Source organism: Stenella coeruleoalba (assembly GCF_951394435.1).
Source record: "Stenella coeruleoalba genome assembly, chromosome: 7".
In the NCBI taxonomy this organism is placed as follows: Eukaryota; Metazoa; Chordata; class Mammalia; order Artiodactyla; family Delphinidae; genus Stenella; species Stenella coeruleoalba.
The window spans coordinates 110,193,861-110,213,088 of NC_137153.1; the positions used below are offsets into that span (position 1 = coordinate 110,193,861).

General features: G+C 47.2%; 1 protein-coding gene across 5 annotated transcripts in view; it reads right to left on the minus strand.

Annotated features, from left to right (window-relative positions):
• The window catches only part of TTLL11 (tubulin tyrosine ligase like 11), a 247,009-nt gene that overhangs the window by 41,335 nt on the left and 186,446 nt on the right, over positions 1–19,228 (minus strand). For 4 of the 5 annotated variants that reach the window (XM_079926309.1, XM_079926311.1, XM_079926310.1 and 1 more), the window contains one exon: positions 2,931–3,182. In XM_079926309.1, coding sequence (XP_079782435.1) covers positions 2,931–3,182 — 252 coding nt within the window. Of the gene's footprint in view, positions 1–2,930; positions 3,183–10,185; positions 10,386–19,228 lie in introns of those variants that run through there. The other variant, XM_079926314.1, reaches the window with a different exon arrangement.

Genomic DNA, 19,228 nt, shown 5'->3' on the forward strand with positions numbered 1-19,228 from the left:
AACTTGGAGAGAAAGAGTGGGTAGGACAGACGAAAGTCAAGTTCAACTTCTGCCGTTTGCGTGGGAGCTCAGAAGGGAGGGTCTCCCAGAGCAAATATGTCTCTGGCACAGTGCCCCAGAGAAGGGCACTTGGTTTGATTTAACACATGGCATAAATATTATTAACTCATAATGAAGCGAAATTTAAACTGAAGTGGAAAGCAGAGAGAGAATAGTTGTTAGCAAGAGAAAACACGTGCTGTTAAATTTAGCTGGTGAGACGGAACACACTCAGATATAAATCTGAAAGCAGAGAAGATCATCTTTTACAACAAAGTTGCTGTTCGGATGTCTGGGTACATTTGAAAAGGAGAAATCTATTAACAGTTGTGCAATGTTTTCTCCATTTCTTCCTGCATCCTTCATTACTCAGGACACTTGCTGGGTGGGTACAGAGGGAGGGGAGAGGGGCTCACAGTCTGGGTCCTTCTGCTCCGGCTGCCTCTTCCCTACCTGAAGACATTGTCACTTGTCACGGTCACCATCGCTCCCACTAACAGTACTCGGCCACAGGTGGGGAATGAAGGCTGCAGGACCTAATAGTCGCTAATGTCACAAAGGTGGGTTTTTCATGCAAACACTCTTAATTATAGAGAACAAAGGGGTGGAAAAATCATAAACCCTCTCACACAGAGACAGATTTGTAGCAATATTTTTCACATCATCCAGTTTCAGTCTGAGTGCATTTTAAGAATCTTCTTTGCTAGAACCACTCTCAATTCTTTTCAGGAATTTTCTTTTCAAGATTGTATATGAACATACCAGTCCTCTTAATATGTACCTCAGCCTCTCACACCAGAGGTAACACACCGGTGGACTCTATGGGCCGCCATGCTTTGATTGAACCCAGAATTATTTTCTGAATCGCCAACATTCAGTATATACATGCGTTGATATTTTACATAAAAATCAATATTTCTAGCTTCTCTTGAAAAATCAAAAGCCTTGGTAATACTAGCCCGGCAACAACCTTTCTTTTTGCCACAGCCCCACCCCCCTCATCCTTCTAGACCCCACCCACTGGTTTGTTTATCCTTCCTGCCTGTACCCTCCCCCCACCCCATCCTCAGGCAACTGAGATTGTGATTCTTGTGACATGTAACTTTTTTTCAAATCTCTCCCTCTCTCTTACATTTTAGTAGAATTGTATTAGGAGTTAAAAGGAAGCATCTGACCAATGTCTTTTGCTCTTCCTTCCTTCTTCCTTTTTCCTGCCTGGAACTTGACCATGATGGCTGGATTTTGAGCAGCCATGTTGTGACCATAAGGCAACCCTGAAGCTTGAAGCACATGCTCAGGGTGGGTAAGCACAAAGACAGAAACTGGGGAGTTGATCACATTGTGGGGTCATTAACCAGCCCTCGAAGGCCCACTGCCAAATTTCCTGTTATATGAGAAAAAAATTAATTTTACTCTTTAAACCATTTATAGATGGGTATCTATTCCTACAAGTCAAATGCAATTCTTAAATGAGTCAGAGGGTATCGTGTTAGGTAGTTTTCTCAGGGAAATAACATGTGCCTGTTGACTTTCTTGAAAATTCCCTCTGCCTCATGGAAATAATAACAAAAGACTCCCATTTCACAAACAGCTCCCGTAAACTAGGCAGTGGGCCAGATCCTTTATGATATATTACGTCCCAACCTCATAACACTCCTGCAAGGTGGGAGAGATTATTCCCATTTTACAGATGAGGGAACTGAGACTCAGAGAAGATAAGGAATTTGCCCAAAGCCACACAGCTGTTAAGTAATGTGCTTGGCTCTGAAGCCAAACCCCAAAGCTTGTGCTCTTTCCATGGGGTTTTCTTTTCCCCTGAAACTAACACAAAGCCCCTCTGAAAATCACTGTGCAAATATGACTTCAGGTTTGCTGAGATGGCAAAAATTCCTGCTGATACTTCTTCATGCCATTCTATCAGGAGTATCAGAGCGCTAGAGTTAGAATTTATAAAATTCATTTAGAGAAAGGCATATGACAAATGGTTTCCAATTCAAGACTTCTAATTATTTGCTTTCATGAAAAAAACTATGAACAGATTGACTTTGTGTTGCCAGATAGAAATATTAAAACCAATGATGAGAAAAACAATAGCAACATGGGATGCTGGCTGGTAGTTCCTCTGAGGTGTATAACATACAATCCTAGGGTATTGATAGTTTCATCTCCATTTCATAGGACCACTGAGGTTCAGAGACTGTCATTAACTTGCCCAAGGTCACACAGCTAGTAAGTGCTCCTGTACTGCCCCAAAGTATCCCAGAGGGTAGAGGCAAGTTAATGAATAATCTTGGGAGATTAAGTGGCAATGGCTAATTTCACAGGCTGTGGCAAAAACACAATTTCTTTGTCTCATGTTTTATCTTTAAAATTCATGCAAATTTTGTATTATACTCTATAATATAACCACATTATTTTTATATTAGAACAAATGTATTAAATTATTTATCAACTGAATTATTCAACTTTTCTCTCCTGGAATTGACACTTTGGAAGATGTGGCTTGTTTCTCTGCTGTGGCTTCATAAAAGCTCAGCACTCAGCCACGTACCACTGGGAGAACATCACCCCAGTTTTAGAAGCACGAGGTCTGTCTGAGTCCAAGGGGCAATTATTCATATATGAATAAGGACCTAGCTCAGGGTAGTGCAGAACTGTTTTCTAACCACAAACATAATGTTGTGAATACTGTCACATCCGTAACATTCATTAATTCATTCAACAAACTAGAGTCTACTATGTGCCAGGCCCAGTGCCAGCTGCTGGGCCAATCCAACCCCAAGTGGGGCCGTGATCTGGCATCACAGATTCTCCCAGGCGCAGTCAGAGAGACGGGACCAGCCAGATGTGGGGCTGGTCTCCACCCTGCCAGACGAGCTGGTCTCACTGACCTTATGAAGGTACGAAAGCCTGTTGGTCCCAACTTCATTGTCCCCTTGATACCCAGGAACCGGATAAACAGGTTTGCCATCCTGTCCACCAGGCGCAGGTAGTTGAACTGCTTTGCATACTTGGGGAACACCTGCTTGAGGCAGATGGAGGGCAGGTGGGCTTCGGGATGGGCGCTGCCTGCCGAGGCACTGGCCAGATCGCTCTCAGAAGGCTCTTCCTTTGAGGCTAACGGCTTCCCAAGCTGCTGAGACCTGCAGCACACAAGGAGGTAATGATAGAAGCAACATTTAGAGCGGGCTTTGCAGCACGCAGATTGCTTTCCCTTGCAAACTCTCCTTTCCTTTAGATTTATAGCAACCTGCAGGGGGGGTGTATTATTACTATTCTTAATGTACAAACCAGAGAACTCACCTCAAAGAAGTGACCTGCCCAAGCTCACACGGCTAGGGCGTGGCAAAGCCAGAACTTGAACCCAGGACAGAGACTTACACTTCCTCCGTTCCACCATCCTGGCTTCCCAATATGGACAATTTCCTTTTCCGTACTCATGACTGAAGAGAATACTCTATTATGAAGCAGTCTGGGTTTGATTTCAAACTCCTACTTATGGGTAGTAATTGAATAATTAAGAAATATAAAAATCTCATTGAGGGCTGGCAAGAAGCCAGACAGTTCAGTGAACCATGTGCAAAGATACAGCAGTCACCCAATTCTAGGAACAGGCACAACAGGAGTTTGTAGCTTAACCATTTTCTTATTTGGAACTCGTACCAAAAAAATGATCGTACTGTTGTCATTCCTGTCTGGATATTCTCTTCGGAAATTATCCTGATACTCGAGAAAGTTCACAGCCACTAACTCTCAGATATGCACCTCCAGCTGGAATGTTCTTCTCACCTCCAGACACACAGATCCAGCTATCACCTGTTCACCCTCCAGGGTGACCTGCGGGAACCTCACACCGACATGACCATTTCCCCTCACCCCAAATCCACACTCCCTGTCTCCTCGAATGTCACCACCATCTGTCAGTGACCCAAGCAGGAAACATCTGCATGTTTCCAACCCCTCCTCTCCCTCTGTCTCCACAGCATCCTTAATGTTCCCTGGAACCCACTCCACTCTCCCCCTGCCCTGGCCTTGTCTGCTCTCCCCTGGACTCTAACAATGGGGTCTCCCACCTCCGGCCTTTCCCATCCATAGACCCATCCTCCACATGGCACCTGAGGTGCCCTTTTAAAGCAGACCTGGCTGGGATGCGCACTTCCTACAGTTCTTTGTGGTTCCTGAGTGCCTACATGATCAAGTCCATACTCCTCCCTCTGGCACGCAAGGCCCTGCCTGATACCCTCTCTGCCCTCCTTATTTCTTGTCATTGCCTTAGACACACTGTACCCTTCAAGGCCTTGACCTCTGCTGCCGCCCCACTCACGGCCTGGCCTGGACATAGAGACCCATGCTTGCTGGACGCCCAGCCCCCTTCCACACTCAGGCCTGTCTCTGCACCTGCAGCTCACCTTGCTTTCCTGTCTCGTCCTGCCCATAGCGGATGAGGGGCCAGGTGTAACCCTTTCCACCTGTGTGTCCATTCCAGAGACAGAACCCTTGTAATAGGGAACAACAAATCGGACTCCACATTGAATCTGTTACTTTTACTTTAACCTTTGTTTTCTCTTGCTTTTGCTACAAGTTAATCACTAAAGGGATGTTGCCTGTAAGCCTAAATGATACATAATGGCTGTCTCTGGGTACCCTGCCTCCCATGTGATGAGTGTTAAGGTAAAATACCTTTGTTTAGCTCACAGGAAACCTCCTGACTAGGCCCACCTGTGAATGGCTGCAGGAAGGAAGAAATGAACACATCCCCTCTGGAGTCTGACGTAACCAGGACTTTACCCCCTCCCCTTTTAGTGTAAAAGAAGCCTGAATTCTAACTCCAGGAAGATGGTTCTTTGGGACGCTAGGCCACCATCTTCTCAGTCTGCTGATTTTCTGAATAAAGGCGCTATTCCTTGCCCCAACAACTTGTCTATTTATTGTCCTGTCGTGCAGCGAGCAGTACGAGCTTGGACTTGGTAACACCCTGAGCGCGGTGTGAACGGCCAGTAAGTACTGCCCAGCTGGCTAAGAGATCCAGGAAGAGAAGAGCCACATCCCATGGTGCTGAGCTCAATACCAAGGCCGTTTTCTACTCTTTTCTTTATTAAATGGTCTCGTCCCCAGAGCTCCCACTTCCAAGCACACTGTCAGTCACCAAGCTGGGCTGTCTTGGTACCTTCATACCTGCTTGCCTCAGCCCTTGAAGACTTTCCCAGCCCTGGCTGCCTGGCACATTTCTGTTCCACTTTCAGAACAGCTCAGCTGTTCCCTTGACCGTGCTGAAGACTGTCTTTCATGTCCCACTCCTGCCCCTTGGATTTCTTCACTCCTCTCATCAACTGCGCTGCACTTGCTTACACGCCAATCCCTCTCACTGTTTTGTGAGCTCATTGAAGGCAAGGACCACATCTTATTCAACTCTATTTCCACAGGACCTGGCACATATTAGGTTCTTCGGAAATGTTTCATTGAATTTATTGAACTGGGAAAGTTTGCTTCTAATAGCAAGGTGAGCTTCAAATAAAACATCAAGGTTATGATGCTTTGTACCCACCCCATAAGCTCGTTTAAACGGGAAAGAGGTTCGAGAGAGAAACAGCATACTTGACGGCCCTACCAAAATGGTCTTTTCTTTATGCTGGTCCAAGGAGCCAGCCTCCAAGAAAGAGAACCCCTTGTGTGAATAAAAGGTCCTGTAAGTTCTGTTCATGGTTCCTTCTAAGTGGGTCTCAAAGCGAGGACAGGCAGAACCAGAGAAGCGCAAAGGAAAACCTCTTCTAAAGTTCAACAATGTGGATGGTTCCGGGGAAACAAATGCTCCCTCCTACAAAGAGGAGGGACCTTATTCCTCCGGAGAAGCCCTGCATTCCCAGGGGGAGTGGGATGGAGTGGGTGCAACTTCCCTTCAGCTAAACTGGTTTTATCATCACCTCCTTGAATTTAAGACTGTAAATAAAAGTCAGGTGGTTACACTTCAGATGAAATAAAATGTTTTCACATTAAGGTTACAGGAAGAAAGATGAGAAAAAAAGCAGCACTGTTACTGGAAATTAGCTCTTGAATTCCTGGATAAGTGGCAATCACTAACTTCAAAAGCACTCATTAAGTTTTTGTTAAAGAAAAGATTTGGAAATACACAGTTTGAATACACTCCATGACAAAGAAAAGGGCTGAGAACTCTTCAATCAACAGAACCGTCCCACTTTCAGGATCTCATCTGCTCTTCACAAAACATGTGCAGTACACTGTTATTTTTATACCCCTCTTCCAGACGGAGAAACTGAGGCGCAACAAGGCGAAGCAGCTCTTTGCCCTGGCTGGACTGTAATTACACATCAGTGCTCCTAACCAGGGCTGTTTCCATCTTGCTGCCCTGTTATTCCAAAGCACATCATGGTTCACACTGGGGGTTACCAAATCCAAAGGACTGTTATTTATTTTTTGTTTTTAAATAGTTTTTAAAAAATTACAATAGTAATTCACGGTCTTTGTAAGCATTCTGAGAACTGTATAAAGGAATCAGCATCATGTGTAATCCCACAATTCAGGGATCAACACTACGAATGTTTTGATTTTTTATCTATGTTTATAAGTTAGGATCACATCATGGGTAGTTTAAATCCTTTTTTCTTACACTTTACATTATATCGTAAGTGTCTTCCCATGGCATTAAGTATGTTTTCATGAGCATCATCTCTCATGGACATATAGTATTCCATATAATGCCTGAACCATAATTTAATTGGCCATTCCCTGTCAGTCAGATATTGTCTACATGGCTCGTCTTTGACTAAATAGAGTCTGGGAGCCAGTCCCCTGAGCCACGTGCTCCCTCCCAGAAACAACATGTTAACAGCTAGCAGCAGCCTTGGAGATCATTCTGTCCAACGATGTCATCTATTTTCTTTTATTGTGGTCTACTGTACGTAACATAAAATTCACCATTTTAAAGCATGCAATGCACAATGTCGTGTAACCACCACCTCTATCTAGCTCCTAACCTTTCCACAATGATGTCATTTTAGAGAAGAAATGACTCCCAGGTAGATAGGACATTAGCACCAGTGGGTCATCTGACTGGCAGGTCATCCAAGGGGGTGGCCGTAGCTTGGGTTACCTGATGAGGGGGACCTCACCACCTCCAGGGCACCTCTCAGGCTGGGAAGGTTTTCTGCATGGCACGTCAGAGGCTGTTCTCCCTCTGGTGTCCATAGCCCACATCCCAACCCACCCTCAGAGCCTCACAGGATGGGTTTGTCTTCTCTTCTCCGTGACAGCCTCTCACCTTTCTTACTGGATGACTACCATTCCCCTTCCTTCCTGAATCCCAATTAATAACCTCAGGATGAAAAGGGCCCTCAAAGCCACAGATATTTTCATGGACTCAAAACCACAAATTCAGGCAGAAGTGGTTTTACTCAACTGGAAGAAGGCAGTAAAGATATGGCTGATATATAAGAGGAAATAAAACAAGGAGAAATGGTTATTCTGCTGGAGATAATTCCAATGATCACACTGAGATCCAAGTTATCACAAATACTGTAAAGTCCTGTTTTTACCTAATAGCATTTTAACGGAAAAGTCAGACTTATGAAATAGAAGTGACTGGTAAAGAAAATATAAATCAAGCTTATTTGGGGTCCTTTGGGGTATTTTTTCTTAAATTGAATTTGGTGTGTCCTTGATTCATTAAAATAGGGGAAAGAATCCTGGAATGTTTTATCTATTCTTGTCTTTCAAATAAAATGGAATTTTGTTTTATTAAAACTCCTGTGAAAAACCACCTACCACTATTTTGCCTGGAAAGTCTACTGTTAAGAATCACTACTATTTATCAGGGACCCACTCTGTGTCAAGCAGCTTACTATCCATATATGATCTCACTGGTTTCTCAAAACAACGCTACAAGGTAGGCAAAAACTAGTCCCATTTTACAAATTAGGAACCTGAGGCCCAGAGAACCTTAATACTTGCCCAATGTCACAAATCAATGGTGGAATCAGAATTTGTACTCCGGACTGTCTCACTACACACCCAAGGCTTAGCTCACTATGTAGCTCTTGTGCCAATTTGATTTAAATCAAACCAAAGACTTTTCTTCTGATGTACAAACTATATATGTATATATTCTTGGGAGTTAACAAAATAGGAAGGTAGATACAGCAAGTTCCAGTTTCAGAGAAGGTGCTTGAATTCTCTCAGAGAAATCATTCCCATTTTTAGTGAAGCATCCCTTCAATAATTTATTCGTTCATGAACCGTTTCTCAAGCACTTACCTGTCCCAGGGGCCTGGGCTATACAGGTGAGGTATACACAGTCCTAGCTACCCAGAAGCACATGACCCGGTGGGGGGAAGACTAGACCCATCCATAAACAATGACTGAGCCAGGTGGGAGTGGCCAGGTGAGCACCCAGAGATGGGACCTGGAGCACATGGAAGTAGGTCGGCTTGCTGGGTCTTAGTCGTGTACGTGAAGGGGAGCAGGTACGAATATGACCAGGAAGCCAGCTTGGGTCTGGGTCTTATAGGATCTTGAGTATCGGACAAGGGAGCTTGGACGTGGCAGTGTAGGAGATGACAAGGTTGTGGTCGATTTGGGGGAAAGGAGTGGCAAAATCAGAAGTTCAGAGAAGATGGATGAATCTGCCAGCAGTGTGTATCCTGGATCGAGGGCGGAGTGGACGATGTTAGGAAGCTACTGGAACACTCAAGCTCAGGGATTCTGAAAGCGTGGTCCCTGGTCAGCAGCAGCAGCATCACCTGAGGCCTTGTTAGAGAAGCACACTCTTGGCCCGACCCCAGACCTATGGCCTCAGAAGCTCTGCCTTAGCGAGCCCTGTGGGGGATTCTGATGCGGGCTGAAGTCTAAGAATCACTAGTCTCGGTGAAAGGGAGTGAAGGCCCTGGATCATGTTCCCGGGCAATCCTGTGGCTTGACAGGAGAGCCTGGTGGGCAGCGGGAAGGCCCTGGCAAATGGAGGGAGGTAGGCAGGCTCCCTTCCCCGCCGTTTGGCCAAGACATGTCCCCCCCAAGCCCCTTGGGGGTTTCAAAGGCACATTGGCATTCCGGAAGAAACGGCCAACAATGCCCCAAAGAAGTCCCTTAAGTCAGCCCAGCAGCTAATTTAAAGAGCTGGAGGATAAAGTCACTAAAAATAAACATAACTACCATGTAGCCCGGCTCTGTCATTTGATAAATCTCTTCCATCACAGGGGCCCCATTTGCTTGATGGCAATGCTATATTGTTCGAAGAGAAGGCGATAGACGGGTGAGGCATGTGTTTCCAAAGTGATGAAGAAAGGGATTTAGTGAGGCATCTGGCTGATGCTCTAGTCCCCGTAAGACCTAGATCCATGCTGGGTCTATTCCCACTGGCTCCCCTTCGTGCAATGTTCCTATGAACGCTCACCTGGCCGCTTCCACCTCCCTCAATCACTTTCTTCCATAGCACAGTGTCACATCAACAATAAAACACAATGGTGATGATATTGATTATGTGCCAGGAACTGCCATCTTAAAACATTTAGTCTTGATAAAATCCTACAAAGCAGGCATTATCATTATTCCCATTTTACAGATGTGGAAACCAAGGCACAAAGATACAAATTAATAGGTTGTAGACCCAGGACAGAGAGCCAGGCAGGCAGGTGCCAGTGTCCTTGTTTCTAACCACTGCACTACGGCTTCTTCTATACATGAGGAGTTACCGGGCATTAAATATCTGAGAGTCAGGTCGGTTACTTGTAACATCTCATTTGACCCTGGCAATGATCCTTATGAGTTAGGTATAATAAGTGGCTCCATTCTGCTGCTGACAAATGAGCTTCAGAGAGGTTAGGCTACTTTTCCAAAGGTCACTCAGCTATTAAATGGCTGAGTGAGGATTTGAACAAGGATCTGCTTGAGTTCAAAGCCCAGGCCCTTTCCACACCATCATGTTACAACTCAGTGTAGTTACGAAACTTCTCTGAACTCATTTTCTCCTCCTTTTCAATGGGAGAGGAGTCTCCTCCTACTTACGAGGGAGAGCGGTTGGGAGGGCACTTAGTCTAAGCCCAGCACAAAACTGCTGCATTCTTTAGGATCAAAAACACAGCCTGTGTGTAGAGCATCCGGATGATTCTGCTGGCTCGGGGGGGAGTTGTAACTGACCTCAGTGTGACGATATATCTGGATGGGGCTGTTCCACTTCCACTGCCCAACAAATCAATCTCTGTTTCACAGTTTCAGGCCCACACGATCACTGAGGCACTGCGTGTCGCATGTGTGGGAATTCATGGAGGCCCCCAATGGCGGCAGCAGCAGACTCGGTCTCTGCCCCCGCCTGGGATGAACTCCCGGAGCCACCAGGCTGGATCTGCCGCACGAGCATCTACCCATCGGGCCGGGCAACGAATTAACAAAAGAACAAGCATACAGACCTAGTCTAAGGCCCCCTTTCCCGCAGACCCAGAACTCAGGCGACTTCCGAGCCGGAAGTGCCTTTAGGGGTCATGTGACCCGGCTCTCTCCGAGCCGGAAGTGCCTTTAGGGGTCATGTGGCCCGGCCCTCTCATCTTCCAGATGAACGAACCGGCAGCTCGTTTAACCAAGACCTCCCAAAGGGATTCTTTTCCCACAGGGCTCTCTCTGCTCTGCCCCTCTGCCCGGCGTGAGTCGCCCTGGTCCCTCTTGCTTTCTTTGTCTCTGGGCACGGGCAGTAAGAGACGGTGAAATGTACCGTCACTCAGGCAGGGGAGGGTGGGAGGAGATGCCGCCAGACAGCTCCTCCCCACAGGCGCCGGCCAGGGGAACCCGGGCGTGGGCTCTGGGGTTAGTCCAGAGTCACCGCTGGAATCCCAGCTCTGTATTCTTCAGCTGGGTGACCTCAGGCAAGTCATATAACCTCAAAGCTTCAGTATCCTCTTATATAAAGTGGGAATAATAATGGTACCTAAGCTATAGGACTGATGTAATTACAGAGAAAATGGATACGTGGTACTTAGCACGGTGCCCCAATTCCTGTTAGCCACTTTGGTTATAATCACCAGCATCTTCCTCTCCCATGTGTCATCATCTCGAGGGGTTCACTGTCTTGTCCCCAGCTTCAGTGGGAGAGATCGGCACACACCTCCGGGAACTCAGGAGAATACAGGCTTTCTTTAACCACTTTTTGGCATTCTGCCCCACCCCCAGCCCACGTGACTAGACACTGTATTGTTCTCTTGCTCCTTCCACTGCCTGTGGGCCATCTGGGGAATCTCACAGCAGGCCGCCCGGGGTCAAGACTGCACCTACCCTCTTGTCCGAACCTAAACAAATCCCCTAAATAAGTGAGTCTCATTATCTCGGGCCTCCCTGGATAACTGGCCCTTATCTGAGACCCTGGTTCTCTACTGAGGATTACTGATGTCACAGAATCGTGCACAGAGAGGGATATCTGCTGCGCCCCACATAAAACAAAAGTTAAACTGAGGAGTAGAAAGGGCCTAGCGATCATCTCGTCTCATTTTCCTTCTGAAATAACACTGGGACGTCAAAGCAGAGCCACTTGCTTGAGGGGAGGCATCAAGGGAAAGATGGTGGTAGCAAGGGCAGGCCCAGTTCTGACTTCCAGTTCAGAACCTTGAAAACAGAAAGAAAAAAACAAAAAAACAAAAAAACCCGACACCACTATTGAGCTAAAACACCAGAGTGGCCAAAATTCTGATTCCGAATGAGCAGCTTCAGACGCATCCGACTACGCTGGCCGGCATGGAGGAGAAATCTTTTTGCCCGAAGGGCTGCAGAGTCCCTGTTTAAACCCACTAAGTAGCTGGCCGCTGTCCTTCTGTGGATGACTGGGCTCGTGCTTAGTTTTTCGCTGGATCCTGGAGGAACGGTTTTCAAATGACAAGCCTGGCCTGCACGGGCTGCCCGAGGCCCGCTGGACAGGGCCTCACCCTCGGCCAGAGAGCTCGGGGCCTGGCGGGTCTGGTCGCTGCCTGCTTTGCCTGCCTTGTTGTCTACGTTCCACGTTCCTCCCTCTTTTTTATAAATGCTCTTTCCCAAAGTATCCACTTGAAAAACACTCGTCCTTCAAATCTGAGATTCTGTATCACCTTTCCCAAAAAGCTTCCCATAGCTTCCAGAGTTCAATCAACCATGCTTTTCTATATAACATTCCAGGCTTTGTACGTCATCATCATTGCCGTCACCATTATTTTTTTCTTCAGAGTCGTTGTCACAATTATACCTATATGGTTATTCGTATTTGTGCAATTGTCTGTTTGATGCCTGTTTCTCTCACTGGACTGGAAGCCTGGAAGGGTGACACCTCTCTTGTTTGTTTATGACGATAACCCCTACACAGTTCAGAATAACCGGTAGTGAAAATAGTCATTGTTTCAGTGAGTTCCCGTGTCCATTCTATCAATTAGACACAATGATTGACTCCAGTTGACATCTGAGGATGCTGACGCTTTGAGAAGTTAAGTCAGCTGCGTCAGGGATAAGACTCAGACTGGAATCCAGTGGCCTCACTCCAGAGGTCACATTTTTAACCCCTACGCTGCCACAGCCCTCCTTCTGGTTGCCAGAATGAATCTTTCTTCCACGTTTTTCTCTCCCAGTTACTGGGAATATACTGTCAACACTTGGGGAGAACAAAGACTTCCTAGGAGCGACAGCAAGGCACTGTCTGTGTGACGGTTGTAATTAGTGGTTGGATTAGCCTCTGTTTCACCACCTCCAAAATTAGCAGAAAAGGCCAACGTGAGCTTGCGTTGTACAGTTCTGCTAATGAAGGGATCCTTTTAATTACATCCTCAGAGCCTATCCGCAACAAAAAGCATTTTAATGCCTGAACACAGTTCTGCACCAAAGTATAGGGCTGCATGAAGCCAGACAGTAAGTGGGGAAACCCAGGCACAGAAGTCATCCTTTGCCTAGACTGTAATTCTTTTTGGCATTCAATTTCATCCAAACCCCAGTTCCTCTTCTATGGTAATCCTAATTCCCTTCTGTATACTGTGCACCCAGTGAACCCTTAGTCAGGGATTCAGTAGGCATATCCTGGTCAAATATACTCCTTCCTCCAGACTTCAGATGAAATCTGCTCGCTTTGTGAATTTCACTTGTCACTGATTCGCAGGGCGGCAGCTGGCCCATCCCTGCCGCGTGGGTGTTGAATGCAAAACAATTCTCACTGGACTCTGTCCCAGGGGCTCGTGGCATTTGCACCCGACTTTGCAAGGTGATTCTGTGTGTGTCATTCTGCATGACATTTTCACTAATGTGAGTGAGGACTCGTGAGGTTGATCCCCCAGGCCTCTCTCGGGCCAGGCTGCCTGACTTTGAATTTGCAGTGGGTCAGGGAAAGGGAGTAATTCTTATTGAGCCTCCTCTGGGCTAGGAGCTCTCCCGTGTACTGATTACCCTGCTTAAGCCACACTGAGACCTTAAGGTGGAGATACTAACATATATCCCAGAGCCATGCTTGGGTTGGAATCCTTGCCCTGTCCATAACTAGCTGATGACCTTGGGAAAGTGTCTTAATCTGCTCGTGCCTTGGTGTCTTCATCTGTATCATGGGGACGATAACTCTACCTACATCGTAGCACTGTTTTGACGATTAAATGGGCTAATGTATGCAGAGCACTTAGAATCGTACCCAGCATGCCCTAAGCACTCAAGAAGCGATAGCTCTTGTCCATCAGACGAAGCTGAGCTCAGGTAAAATAAAGTACGTACTCAAGGTCACGCACCCCCTACACGGTGACCTGGGTCTGTCTGACTCGCAAGAGTCTGTTCTCTCCAGGCTTCCTGCATGAGGCTGGGCAGTGCCCGGGGTGGGGGTGGGGGGTTCTCTGCTGGCCCTCCGCTAGGAGACTGTAATCACAGCCCTCTCCAGGTGGGGCACGACCTAGAGAAAGTCCCTCTGTGCTGATCCCCTCCTGGCCTCAGGATGAGTGGCTGGCTTCTGTTTTTACTGCTCTGAACACACTGCTCTCTCAAAGGTTACCACCGACCTCCTTGTTGCCACGGACCTCCTTGATCTTCCCCTAATTCGGCTTCTTCATAGCATCCGATGCAGTCAGCCACTCTTTTTCTGAAACTCTCCTTCTATGCCCCTGCATTCTCCTGGTGTCTTTCCATCCTCTGCTTTTCCTCCTCTGAGGACCCTTCGTGGTAGACGGTGTGCTGAGCCTCTGCCCTTGGCCCACCTCCTGCCCTACACAGTCTCCCTGGGCGACCTCAGTTACACGTGGAGATGCTTCAGGGGTGCATGCTGTGCCTGGGTGCTTGTGTTCCACTCACCCCTTCTCACCAATAGCCAGGCCCCAATCCTACTCATCCTGCAAAGCTCACTTCAAATGCCAGCTGGCCCTGAGCCTTCCCTGATCCCTCCTACCCAAAATACCCTCTTCTGGATTCCCCACAGCACTTCATTTGCACCTCTCTTGTGAAATGTGTCATCTTCTGAACTTATATTATGGCTATTTAAGTCTGCGGCTTCTTTCTCCCAGAGACTGTGAGTCTGCCAAAGATAGCATCCATGTTCGTTCCCCTCATAGTACTCTACATCTAATAGGTGATGCAAAAAGCAAACAGACAAAAGACACGCAGATAAATGACTGTGTAAGAACAGTATTCTTTAAGACAAATGACATGAAGAATTTGCTGTAATTTTGCCTGAAGAAAATGGGCAGGGTGACCTCTGCGTGTCATTTTCAGCTTGAGGTTCTATAAAGCCATTTTTAGGGTAATAATACAATAATAATTTATGGTAATAAGAATAATAGTCAGGACTTCCCTGGTGGCACAGTGGTTAAGAATCTGCCTGCCAATGCAGGGGACACGGGTTTGAGCCCTGGTCTGGGAAGATCCCACGTGCTGGGGAGCAACTAAGCCCGTGAGCCACAACTACTGAGCCCACGTGCCACAACTACAGAAAGGAAAGAAAGAAAGAAAGAAAGAAGGAAGGAAGGAAGGAAGGAAGGAAGGAAGGAAGAATAGTTGGCAAGTTTAAAAAAAAAAAAGAATAATAGTCCTTCTGGTTCCACTCCTTACTAAGGGTATGGCTTTGGGAAAGTGGCTCTATCACTTAGCCTCCGTTTCTGTTCTGGAAAATGGAGATGGACAGTAGAACCCCGATCGCAGAGGTATGGAGGGATTCAATGGGAGGACATAAAACAAGGGGCTAGCATCCTGGCCAGAGCTTAGTAAGTGAGAAAGCAATGGTAGCGGTTATCATTCATTCGATGTGTATTTATCGAACACCCCCCTCAAAAATCATGCACATGGGGTCAGAGCAAGCCCAGCCTCCTCCAGGAAGATTTAACCGCCTCCTCCAACCCACAACACTTTTTTCCTCCAAGAACTTTGGTCCTAACAAAATTATATTTTAAAAAATGTGGCTAATAAATTAGGCATGCATATTAGAAATCAGGTCCAGAGAGAAAGTCTAACTTTTTTCTTTATGCAATTTGAATTCCCCTAGCATAGAGTTGTTGTCAACATCCATTAAAGTATTTAATTTATCTTGTCATTGCCTAATTTCCCAAGCAGGCATCCAGACAGTTTACAGTGGCGTTTCTCACAGAAGTATTAAATGTTTAGTTATCGTGGTACGTTTTTTAGACGATGTCTCCCTGATGGCTCTAGAGACTCCGGAGAGCTCGTGTAAGTTCAAGTACAAGGTTAAGGCGGGGCGGCAGAATGGCAAGAGTTGTAGGGATTATGCAGCAAGCAGGTCTGGGTTTGAGCTCCGACACGGTCACTTGCCAGCTGAGTGACCTTGGGGAAGGTACTTAACCTCTCTGAGCATCAGTTTCCTCATTTGCAAAACGTGACAATAATACCAATGCACAGGGTTGCAGTGAGCACTAAGTGTAATACCGCATATAGAGAAGCTCGTATAATGCCAGACAAATTACTGGTCCTTGATAAAAGGCAGCTGAAAAGTTCCAGCGATTTGGAGACACACAGACTGGGGTCTAGAGGCCACGGTGCCCACCCACCACCCCTCCCCGAGGAGCGGGGTGCTTATCATGTCATAATGGCCAGAACCACCGTGTCCTGACGCTTTCTCCTTTCACAGTGGTCTCTCCAGATGCCCATTCAAATAAATTAATCTCCCCATGTGACCACCTCACCTGGTGGGAGTGAAAGGTTTCCATGCCAACGGGAAGGTTGTGGGGCACCCCTTCCCCAAGAAAGAAAACAAAAGAGTCTGTCACTTAGTTTCCCTGAAACTAAGAGCTGAAGTCAGAGCTGGCCTCTTCCTTGGTCGTCATGGCAACGTTGAGTGACCTACCCCGTCGCAGCAGAAGCGCTCCACAAGGCTCGTGAGAGAAGTGCTCTGCTTGCTTTTCCAAAAAACAAAAATCGTGGCGAAAGCTTCCACCCCTCGCCAGGGAATGGAGAAATTCCAGTTTTTATTATATGGTTCATTTGGTGACGATGAATAGAGTCCACCATCAAGGCCACTTCAAACCTGGTGAACGAGCAGTTACTGCTTCCTCAGCCACAACACAGAGGTAGGAGGGGTGCCCTTGTGCCTCTCCTGTCGTGCTCAGGATCTGGGGAGACGTGGCTGAGGCCCATACCTGATGCCCCTTGCTACCGTTTGGTGCACAGTCTCTGCAACAATTTCCCATCCATGATCTAATGCAACCTGAGCAACAGCTTGGGGAGAAAAAAGCGGCGCGCCCACTTTGCTGGCCGGAAAATGGGGTGCTGTGACCACGAACCAAAGCGTGTGAACACAACGTTCATTTTCCCTTTTCTGGTTCGCCCTCTGCCCTCCACCCCCTCCCCCGCACCGGCAAAAGGCTTAATCTCTGACAGCACTTGAACTTGCCAAACATGTTCAATTCTTTCCTTCACTCTTAAGCTCTGTAGCTTTTAAAAGTCACCTTCTAAGTCCAACGCCTACCAGTCAGATCTACCCAGATATCCCCCTGGCCCCCAAGCTCAAGACAATTTATTCCCAGTCCATCTCCCACCTCCCCACCCCCAACCAGCCTCTTGCTGTTTCCATGTTGTTACTGGCAACTTCATCCTCCCAGTGAACCAAGCTCAAAACCCTAAAGTCAGCTGTGGCTTCCTCCTCTTCCTCACCCTGGTTTCTGGGGACCTGAACAGAAGCCCCCCCCCACACACACACACACTGTTCTTTTTCCATTCAGAGGCTCGGATTCAAATATTTGGAGGGGTCCTACAGGTGGAAGCATGGAGCACGGTGGTTACTGGCAGAGGCTATGGGATCAAGGTCCTGGGACCTTGCTGATCTCCTCCTCTCATTTGATCCTCTCATTGGATCCCCCCGCACCGCAGCAATCTTTTGAGGTCCTTGTTATTCTTAATATGATTCCCATTTTCCACACGTCACACTTTCCGTACGAGACACAAGAGTGGTCACATAATTTGCGCAAGGTCATCTGGATCAGCTAGACTCACTCGTAACCAACACGCAAAGCTCCTTCCCACCCAGATGTAGGTTTCTTAAGCACAGGGGCCTGTCTCATAGCGTCTGGGTGGCGAAGACCTGACCGAGGGCCCCCTCAGAGCCAGCCAGCAGGGTCTACTCCCCAACGTGACCCTTTCTCGCTGTGTGGGCTTCAGGAAACAACCAGATAATAGCTAGAGGTCTATAGCGAGCTGAATGGTGGCCCTAAACCCCTCGAATCTGTCAATGTGACCTTATTTGGAAAAGGGTTTTTGCAGATGTAATCAAGTTAAGAATCTCAAGATTATCCTGGGGACTTCCCTGGTGGCGCAGTGGTTGAGAATCCGCCTGCCAATGCAGGGGACACGGGTTTGATCCCTGGTCAGGGAAGATCCCACATGCTGGGGAGCAACTAAGCCCGTGCGCCACAGCTACTGAGCCCTCGTGCCACAACTACTGAAGCCCGTGCGCCCTAGAGCCCGTGCTCCGCAACAAGAGAAGCCACCGCAATGAGAAGCCCGCGCACCACAACGAAGAGTAGCCCCCGCTCGCCGCAACAAGATTATCCTGGATTTAGAGTAGGCCCTAAACCTAGTGGCAGGTATCCTCAGAAGAGAAAGTCAGAGGGAGACCTGACACAGACACACACACAGAAGACGCTACGTGAAGACAAAGGCAGAGGTTGGAGTGATGCTGCCACAAACCAAGAAACACCACCAGAACCTGGAAAGAGCAAGAAAAGATTCCTAAAGCCTTAGGAGGGAGCACAGCTGTGCTGGCACCTTGGGATTTTAGACTTCTGGCCTCCAGAACTGTGAGAGAGTACATTTCTGTTGTTTTAAGCCACTACGTGTGTGGTAACTTGTTACAGCAGCCCTAGGAAACCAAGACAAGCTCTCAGTTTCCTCATCTCTGAAATGGGTAACCTCAGAGAGTTACTGCAAAGTTATATACCTGAAAGCAATTAGAATAGTGGCTGGTTCGTAGTAGGCCCTCGATAAATGTTAGTTGGACCAAATGACATATTCTGAGTCATTATGTTGGAAACTTCTCCCCAGGTCACACCTGGCTGGCTGCCTCTGTCTACAATAATATCAAGCTTGTAAAATGTTTAACTTTAGAACCCAAGAGCCAGAAAGAGGAGCCACGGGGAGCCTCTCCTCTGGCCCAGGTGCAGGGGATGGACAGGAAGCCGGCAGGGATGTCTGTGCCCTTGTGGGGCCAGTAACCCAGCACTGGCCCATCTCCAGCTCTGATGAGCCTGTCATGGCAGGTTTTACAAAACATCTGTTTCAGGAACAAGCCTGTTGTTTCAGGTGAGATCCAGAGATAATAGTATGTTTTTCCTATACACAGCCATGACGTGTTCACTGAAGCTGAATATTTCTAAATGTGACCAATTGCTTTTTTTTTTTTAACATCTTTGTTGGAGTGTAATTGCTTTACAATGGTGTGTTAGTTTCTGCTTTATAACAAACTGAATCAGCTATACGTATACATATATCCCCATATCCCCTCCCTCTTGCATCTCCCTCCCACCCTCCCTATCCCACCCCTCTAGGTGGTCACAAAGCACCGAGCTGATCTCCCTGTGCTATGTGGCTGCTTCCCACTAGCTATCTACTTTACGTTTGGTAGTGTATATACGTCCATGCCACTCTCTCACTTCGTAAATGTGACCAATTCCTTAAGTGGCAGAAGCCCATCAAACGCTTCAAGAACATAGATTGCACGTGGGCGGCCCGAGCGGTGTCCTCTGCTTCTCCAGACCTGAAGCCACATTTG